The sequence below is a fragment of the Electrophorus electricus genome, chromosome 16, assembly GCF_041902795.1.
Source record: "Electrophorus electricus isolate QZ-2024a chromosome 16, ASM4190279v1, whole genome shotgun sequence".
Classification (NCBI taxonomy): domain Eukaryota; kingdom Metazoa; phylum Chordata; class Actinopteri; order Gymnotiformes; family Gymnotidae; genus Electrophorus; species Electrophorus electricus.
Genome location: NC_137512.1, coordinates 18,711,976 through 18,721,639, shown reverse-complemented (window position 1 = coordinate 18,721,639; position 9,664 = coordinate 18,711,976). Strand labels below are relative to the sequence as shown.

The 9,664-nt window shown below is 38.9% G+C and overlaps 1 protein-coding gene across 1 annotated transcript; it reads right to left on the bottom strand.

Annotated features, from left to right (window-relative positions):
- Positions 1-161: 161 nt before the first annotated feature.
- pdia3 (protein disulfide isomerase family A, member 3) lies at positions 162-6,663 on the bottom strand. Its single transcript, XM_027022732.2, has 13 exons — positions 6,381-6,663; positions 5,084-5,162; positions 4,629-4,746; positions 4,153-4,260; positions 3,911-4,040; positions 3,656-3,772; positions 3,414-3,539; positions 1,993-2,175; positions 1,604-1,712; positions 1,335-1,463; positions 994-1,073; positions 842-899; positions 162-712 (listed from the first exon to the last, which is right to left on the bottom strand). Exons 1-13 carry the CDS (start codon positions 6,512-6,514, stop codon positions 587-589), a joined length of 1,497 nt encoding a protein of 498 aa, XP_026878533.1. The 5' UTR covers positions 6,515-6,663; the 3' UTR covers positions 162-586.
- Positions 6,664-9,664: the final 3,001 nt, after the last annotated feature.

Here is a 9,664-nt window from a genome sequence, read left to right as displayed (position 1 = left end):
AAGCTTAGTTTCCCTTAGTGTTGCTTGTGTCCCCTATGATTCAATTTAAGCTTCAAGACAAAGACTTGTTCTTATAAGAAGGTGCAAGAACTGGTAAAATACTTAAGTACTACTGTGGAATGGTGACTAAGAAATTATTATTAAAAGACCAACCACCACAGTTCTTGGTTTAGTGGGCCTTTATTTCACAATCTTTCCAAATGTACAAAATGAGATGGTACAAAAAATCAAAACAAAAACAAAACCCCTACTTCAAACCCCTACCCCATTTCCAAGAGAAAGCAAATGTGACGGAAATTGGTCTGAAAATCTAAGTGCCTCTTTGTGGTACAGTGAGGGGGGCAAAAAAAAAACAAAAACAAAACAAAACAAAAAACCAAAACTCCTCGGTCTGACCACAGTGTACCTCTTCCATATTATCCAATCTCACAGAGGTCTGGCCACCACAACTTTCCACAGTGTCCCCCAGAGCAGCTGAGCCAAGAGAGCCAACGTTGTGTCAGAGCATTCTGATGTTCACTAAAGTTGGAATATAATTTAGCTCCCCTACATGATCCCCTCATTAGAATTCTTGGGTTTTGACCACTTATAACTCTGACTTATCATCCTTCTTCTTCTTCTTTTTCTTTGTCTCTTCTGCATCCTTTACCACCAGAGGGTTACTTGCTTCCTTCTTCAGATAGGAAATAAAGTCACTGACTTCACGACCTCCCTAAAATGCAAACAAGTGAAGCCTGATCAAACATCAGCAGGTGAGCAATGCTCTGTTTAACACAACTATAAATACCACTCATTCACCAAAACACAGTAAAACATGAACAGTTAGCCAAAATTGGCAGACCTCGTATCTCTTTGGATTCTGTTTCTGTCCAGCTGGAGAGAAATAGATGGTGGGGAATCTGAAACAAAAAGAGCAAGCCAGGTTAAACCTTTCCAAGGAAGACACCTGAGAAGCATACACTCAAAGCTGTACAGTGCACATTGGACACATACCCTCTAACTTCATACGGGGATGGTACGTCATTAGCTGTGGCATCCATCTTGGCAATGACAATGTTTGGATCACCGGAGAGCTGCAAGATGGACAAATATGGATAGTCACTTAATTTGGGCGGTGGGGGGGGGGGAAGAAAAGAAAAATCCTACAAAAAAAACCTACAAATAAACTAAAACTATACACATCAAGTTCTTCACAACTATTTAAAGTTGATCTGTAGTACTTTAACATGTGACCATAGCTTTTGGGCCTGCATAAGTACTTAATGTTGATTGGATTACAAACACCACTGTTACTTATTTAATCTGATGTTTGATATGCAGGTTGTAATACTCACCTTCTCACCCAGTTCTTTGTATTTCGGCTCCAGGCTTTTGCAGTGTCCACACCAAGGGGCATAGAACTCAACCAGTACATCCTTACTGTCATCATTCACAAGGGAGTCAAAGTTCTCAGCCACAACAACCTAAAGAGTGAGAGTTTGGAGTAAATCCAATGAGAGCAGACTTATGAATTTAAAGAAAAACAACAACCAACCCCCCCCCCCCCCCCAAAAAAAAACCCCCACACAACATAACGCATCATGGCACATGTTTGTAGATTTACTTTGACTGGGCCATCGTTGTTCTCAGGAATGGGTTCAGACTTCAGGTAGCGCTTAAGTTTTCCATCAAAATAATCCTGCAGAAATCTCTCCAGGGCCTTCCCATCGCGCCTACACAACATACAAATATTCCATAGTATAGTTTCCATGAAGGAAACAAATCACTACAGCAGCTGTTGTCCAAAGTAAACAAGCTCAGTTTCAATCAGGTCACAGTGGCAAGGAAGTGATTTAATGCATGCATGATGGACAGTCAGTGTCCCATTCTTCCAATTCTCCCATCAAGGATATAAGCCAGTCATGACTAATTTTTCACAACATCGACATGTTTAGAGCAAAACTCCTAAGATAACTGGCCACAGCCTTAGCTGCAGGATTATGCATCACTTACGAGAATTCCTCCTGCATCACGTATTTGTCTCCTTTGCTGGTTCGGATGCCGACAACGGGTAGCTCTCCACTGCTGGCATCCAGGCCCAATTCTGACACATCATGGCTGAAGCTGTTCTTATTGGCCACGGCAAAGCTCAGCTTCTTCCCCTGGTCCAGGAAGCTCTTGGCCACCTTCATGACCCTATATGCAGACCAAATGACAGTCAGGAATTGCACCTACAGTTGCAATCGGAAACATTTCAACACTACCTAAGACAGTAGGGACAGAGCAAGTGAACAAAAAAACAAACAAACAAAAAAAACCTTCATCTCATAGCCATCTCATCAGGGCAATAAAGACCTTGCTACAAAAACCTTACATGATGACCTAATGAAGGCTGCAACATGTGTTGGTGCCAACCATAAGATGATCACAACTAGCGCCTTCATGGCTGGACTCTACAATGTATGCTACTCCTGATCAAGAAGCACAATGATTAACTGAAATATGAGTTTTGGGACAGTTCTATGGAGTGACGAAACAGTGCAACTGTTTGGCCATATGGATTACTGGTTTGTCTGGGGCAAGAAAAGGCAAGGTTTACGAACAGAATAATTCTAGGTGGGTCAGTGATGTGGATGGTGTTCTGCTGCAGGAACTGGCAATCCTGACCATGTAACTTCCATTATGGATTCCCAGGAAAACCAAGCCATTTTGAGGAGGAATGTTATGCCTGCTGTAATGAATTTGAAACTTGGTGATGGAGTTCAATCCATCAGCAAAACACTGATCCCAAACACACTTCTAGTCAACTAAAGCTTGGTTAAGGATCTAGTTCTGGGATGTCCTAGAGTGGCCTTCTCATCGTTCAGATTTAAATCTCAGAAATATTTTGGTGGGATTTAAAGAAAGTATTTGCAACCTGGGAGCCATCAAACCTGTTAGCTAGCTTAGTACCTTTTGCATGAGAGGAATAGGCAAAGATTCCATGAGAGAGCTGGGAGAGGCTCGTCAGAACTTACTGAAAACACTTGGAGGTTAACGAGACAAAAGAATGCTCCACCAAATACTGTGGATGAGGGTTAAATTGATTTATAAATAGAACTACTTTTTTATTTAAAATTAAAAAAAAAAAAAATAGTCAACTGATCAAAATTACTTGTAAATGCAAGCATTCTTTCTGACCATACCACCATTTAAGGTGATGAGAGATGAATATTACCAAATGCATCTGTATGCTCACCTGCCAAAAACACTGCTATGACAAACAAGGTTATTTCTCTCTACCCACCCCATGTTAACAGCTTCAATGCACCTCAATGTAGCTTACGTAACTTGCTTCATTACCTTTAAAACAGTCTCCTTGGTCAGGTTATGGGAAGACCTCCCTTAGTACACGGGTACCATAGTTCAGCAGCACACCAAACAGGAAGCCCTACCTGTTCCTCCAGTAGTTGGAGCCCTTGGGGTTTTTATCATAGTCCACTTCATAATAAGCCACCATCAAATCTTTGCCTTTCAGCTGGTCTTTGTTGTCATCAGTCATGTGGGGGCACATTCCAAACCTACCACACAAAGTGGTGGGGCAAACAATACAAAAAACATTGAAAGCAGCTATAATTGATATCCTTTAAATGAACTAGTCTCGTAAAGTGGACCATGCTTAAGGGAGCTGACTTACACATTGTCCTGAATAAACCTCTTTATCTTGGGGCTAGTAAATTTGTCCTCACCAAACTTAACGCTGCTCTCTTCAAATTTGTTATTGAGGTGAGGTGGCCGGAACAGAACAACAGCCCTGAAATAAAAAGGTGTTAAAATATTTAAAAAAGTAAACGAAAAAGAATGCATATACCATGTTACCATGTTCATAACTTAACACTAATCGTATGACTGGAAGAGGCGATGCAAAAATGCAGCATGACGTCCCACTTACTCTCCCTCAATGTCATGTTTCTTCAGATGATCCTCCAGGTTAGTGTGAGCAAAGCGATATGACTCTCTCAGTGCACTGGCTGCCTTCAGGAACTCACTCTGGGCAGCACTTCCAGCATCAGCAAAGAAGCCTAAAGATAAGATTCAGTGCAATTTAATACAGACCATCAGGCTATATACTTTTTCCTATGGAAAAACAAGAATTAAACACCAATAACAAAAACAATCTCTGAATATCCTCACCCACAACACTGGGATCATGGTCACCAATGAACTTCTCAAATTCTTCTGCAGTTTTGAGCTCCACAGAGGCTGGGCCTGCCTGCTTTTTAAGATGGCTAACAATCCCATCTATAGAATAAAGAGATAGAAATAGTAGTAAAAGCAGGTACTATAGTTACTGGTGAGCACCCCATCGGGCCATTATGTATTAACATGGCACTCATGTCTCCATTGCCAATTTTACCAAAAGATCAATAAAACAGGGAGGCATGACAACCTGAATAAGTGGTAGTTTGCCAGACTGGTTATGAACAGGGCATTGAGGCATTTCATTATTATAGCTGTATATTGTGAATGGCATTAGTATTTAACCATACACTTTGTGCACATAAGCAGTCATTGTTAAAGTAAACTATTTAAAGCAAAATGTGTTTGACAGAACAAGCGGAAACTCTTACAAAGCATGAGAAAGCAGGAAAGAAAGAAAAAAAAAATACCTGCAGTTCTTGGACCATCATATGAACCAGAGTCCTCCCCATCTCTGAAAATTTTCAAGGTTGGATAGCCACTTACACCATACTTGCTGCACACATTGGTGTTGGCAGTGCAGTCCACCTAAATCAAGCCAGATACAACATTAACTACAGTGTTTTTAACTTGACCTAATCCTATTCTAACTACGACCAAATGGAGAGCTGAGATTTGAACTTCAGATCATGAAAATATATATATTTATAGAACTTACAAGAAGTTATAGTGTAAAAAAGAAAAGAAACCCACACCCTTTCCCTTCTTGAAAGTGAAAAGCAGCCTTGGGTGTGTAAAAAGCACTATACAAGTCTAGTTTTATTGTTATTACTACGACGACTACTACTACTACTACTACTACTACTACTAATTATTGCACATTGATAGTATTGCATGTAGCAAACATGAAGCTGAACAATTTTACCTTGGCAAGTGCGACAGTGCCTTTCAAGCGAGTAGCAGCAATCTCATACTCTGGAGCAAGTTTTTTACAGTGGCCACACCTAATAAATGACAGTCATTAAAAACAGTTAACATTTCAAATGTGGACTTTAGTTGATACCTATATAAAATTATCAAATACAGGACTTCTTTTTGCTGTCCATGTACAGTGGCCATATAAAAATGGCAAATATGAATGGTATATTAAAAGAGCATATAAAAAAAAAACCCCACAGTACAAAAATACACAAAACAACCCCCTGCCATCTTATCAGCTCGTTGACAAGTTCTTCTGTCTAATTTGCTTCATTTTTCTGCTGCACTACGTGTAACTAGCAATAACCAATCAGAGTCGGACAACAAAACTTCAACGTCCAATCGGCACATTACAACGAAGGAGGGGGCAAACATCCTTCTTTAACGTTTCCTCCCTAAAACGACAATGAACTGCGATTTAGCTCGTAACATTAACTAGTTAGCTACCAACCAACATAACCTGCCAAAATGATAAACGTACTAGGAGTAAGGTTAACGCGCTCAACTGCCACTGAATTTAAGAAATATGTTGTGCATCAATTTAGGACCATTTAAACTCAACTACCGAGATTCTAGAATCTGGCGAGAAAATGTATCTGGGTTGATAGCTAGGTTAGCTACTTGCACAAAAGTTTAACTAGCAGCTATCTATACGCATTAGTACAGTACTTGAACGTTTAGACTCAAGCTAAAGTATAATAGAACATTAGCTATTTAAGGAGATTATATAAGTTAGCTGTTAATAAACTGAGTACCAATTACAAGCAGCTAACCTAGCTATCGTAGTTTTGCGGACCAACATTACCCATCTCTCTAGCAAGGCTAGCTAGCGCTGTAGCACTTAACCCATTATTCAGTTAATGCTACGCATGACAAGCTGGTTTTGTACCTTAAGCAAACAGCATACATGAGGCTCGAAAGTGATTAAACCGTGCTCGCAACTTAGCACTCGGTTTAACAATGAGTTCATTTTCATAAATACAGATAAAGCAGATGGCTAGCTAACCTGCTAGCAAGAAAGGACTGAAACTGAAACTAAGGTTTTAAACAGGCTGCGCAGGTAAAGACTTGGCCTAACATTAACTAACTACCACCTACACGACAGTTTATGCTAGCTAGCGCTATGCTCCCTATCTGGCTAATCAATATCTATCGTTTCTGCGTTAGACTAACTAACGGATAACCTCCCCTTGTTTGCATGGACTTAAAGTTTACGATTAATCGTGCAAGCATTACACACGTACCAGGGTGCAAAAAATTCTACGAGGATTAATTCGTGGTCTCCAATCTTGCTGTCAAAATCGTCATCTGTGAACTCAAGTACATCACTAGCACGCGCAACTCCAGCAAGAAAAGCGAAAAATAAGAAACCCAACATAATGGAAGCCGTGCGTGTGTCTGCAGAACAGAGTATGTTAACTGCTGACAACAAATTTGCTGGCTACTTATCCGGACTACGCAAGTTCAGGCCCGGCGATAACGGCACCGCGCAGACAAGGAAAAAAAGAAAGCTGAAGCGGCACGGACGCCCAAACCCGGAGCTGCTGAGAGTAACCAGAGTGTGGCATCTCACCATTGGGCTTTCAGGAGCGTCGTAACATCTCAATCAGCCAATCGCAGCACTAGATATACACGTTTCCTTGTTAAGAATTCCTCTGTCAATTAATAAAAGGTCATCTGTAGTAAAGCGTCTGCGAATTCCTTAGTGGCATTTCAGTTTTTGTGTGTGTTGTTTTTGTTCATTTAAAATGTGAAGGTCACAAATATAGCCACAACACGTATTGTTTAATGCTGTACATTGCAACTTCACTTCCCATACATAGTCACTATTGATGTTAGCGTTACCACACACACCGTTACTTTATGTATATTGTTTGTCTTGTACATAACTTGTATATTGTTTACATATTGTGTATTGTCTGTATGTTGCCTGCATTGCTGGAATCAAATTCTTTGTGTGTCTGTACACTTGGCCAATCAAGACGAATCTGATTCTATTGTGTACCAATCCAACGACAGCCAAGAGTACTACCCTATGAGCCATGCTTAATTGTTTTAATTATCCCATTTATTTATTTCTTATTATAGCTAAGACAAATCTATAAAATCTATATGTATCTACAAATCTGTAATGAATGAATTAATGAATGCTCAATTAAATAGGGCATACGCTCATTATATTACATTCTAATTTGTTAATAATTTTAAACAATTGAAAAAAGATTTGTCCCATCCCATAACGGCACGGCAAATTCTGAATAACAACTTCATTGAGATATTTCTTATAACCTTGTGCATACACTCCAAGTCACTGACAGTAATAAATATTTGCGAGACTTAAAAGACCTATAGGGGGCAGCATCTCTATTTGCGCTCCATAGTCATGAGGTCAAACGTTAGGTAGTTAAAATATATGTTGTCTAATTATCTAATTAAAGATAAATGACAGTGAAATGTACCATAGTGAGGTAACTGCTTCAGTATAAGTGGGATAAAGTCCTTTGAAGTATCTCGCAATACAGAATTAATGGGCTTGGCAGAGGAACTCTGCTCCACTGTTGTGTTGTGAGCTCTTTGCCTCTGTCTTGTTGCTTTTTTTTCCCTTCTCTCCATTCCAGAGCTATAGTAAAACCTATTGTGATTTTTGTAGGCTTTAGTATAAATGATCATTTTATGCTGTTTTTAGATTTCTAAATTCTTTATGTGCTGCTTTTGTATTTAGGCTATGTCCCCTTTTTAAACAAGTGATTGGAGTTCTGGCTTTTTTTAGTGGACCAGAGAGTTCACTTGACTCACTTCAGCAACAAGAGCAATCTCTTGTCTCCTGAACGCCTCTACATTTATTATCATTTCTGGCTTTTATAATTCAGTCAAATTTAGCAATGATCTATGACTGAGATGTGCGCGTGCATATCATTTAAATTATTCAATGTAATTATCCTGTCTTATATTAATGGACACAAAGCTAAAACAAAGCTCAGCTCTCACAGAGCCGGCTTATTCACATTGCTAGTTGTCTTTTAGTAATTGTTCTAAATGCCTCGCAAGCATAGCTTAGATAGAGAATATAGGCATGTTTTCACTCGCAGGAAGCTCAGTTTATTTTTGCAGTTTTACTCTGTACTCTGCTGTAGCCTACCTGACTCCCTGGATTTAGAAGCAACTCAGTAGATCTCTGATATAGAACCACAGCCAAAGAACCAACCATTTGATATGTGGCACAACTGTGATATTGACCCATGAATATGTGTCACAAGAACAAGGAGAATGTAATTCCAGATCTTCTACCTGCAAAAGGAACATTAGGGCTAAAAAATTAATGTCAGGTGGTTGCGTTTGACATTTCTGTAGAGAAACACAAACATCACTATAGGCAATTGCATTGTAGGGGAGGAACTGCATTTGCAAATATACTCTTTGAACATGTTTGCACACTGGACCCTCAAGAGTATGCACATTCTATTGCCAGTCATTATCCTTTATTGTGCTACCTCTAGTTTGTTTAAAAATATTATTCTTCTCCTGCACATTTCGAACACTAGTGCTAGGGATCCCTGCGGGTAAGTTCATTTTACCTGTCAAAACTTTAATACACCTGATAAATATTGACCACTGTTTTATTCCTTCAGAGATTTTTGGCAATGTTGACCCAAAAGCTAGAACTTTAAGGTTTGGGGTACTATACAAATGCAGTTTATTTTTGCTTATTATGTAATGCTGTTATCAGTAGAAACATATGTACAAATGTTTTATTTCCACAGGAATTGGCCATAGTCATTCTACTTCTAATTGTGTTTGTGTATATTTTTACTGTGGGATGCATTATTCTGTTCAAAAGATGCACACAGTCCAATTTTGCAGGTTTTTTGTGTGTGATAAATTAGTCAAAGTGCAATACAAAACCAATGTGCAATACATGTTCACAAGCAGATAATGATCACATGTGCAATACCTAAATGTACAATACAATAAATGTATTTTTGTAAATTTTTGCAAATTGTTTGTAATTTTATATCCATAAATAACAGTGCCCTGTGAATATGATAATGCAGTTGTCAGATTATTGTATGATAAATATAGTACATTTGTGTACTATGGGTGGGTAGGTGGATGGGCGCATCATTGTGTAGAAATTCAGATAATTATGTTTGTATAAATAGCGCTTTTCCTTTCTGCCAACACTAGACTAGATGAAATGTTTTCTTATAATCATTATGCTGTTAATTTGTCCCTGTCTATGCTTCAGTTTGCATTTACACAAACTATCAATGATTCACTGTGTCCCCTACTGTCTGGTTTATGTGGAAAGGATTAGTGAAGATATGATTTACGACAAGCAGTGTATTTGTAATTGCATTGTATTAACCAGCTATTGAATTAGCTCTTGCAAAGTAATAACAGAGGGGTTCATCAATTGCTGCAGTTTGCAATTTGAGAAACAAAAAGACACAAGCTCTATGGTGTTTGTCCATAGTGAATAAATTGCAGTCTTTAAGATGGTGTGAATTAGCCTGGAATATGTGAAGAA

Coding starts and splice junctions, on each gene's coding strand:
- pdia3 (XM_027022732.2), bottom strand. CDS start 6,514: ATGTTGGGTTTCTTATTTTTCGCTTTTCTTGCTGGAGTTGCGCGTGCT. Junction 5,163..6,380: donor GTAGAATTTTTTGCACCCTG/GTACGTGTGTAA, acceptor GTCATTTATTAG/GTGTGGCCACTGTAAAAAAC. Junction 1,713..1,992: donor GTGATGCAGGAGGAATTCTC/GTAAGTGATGCA, acceptor TATGTTGTGTAG/GCGCGATGGGAAGGCCCTGG.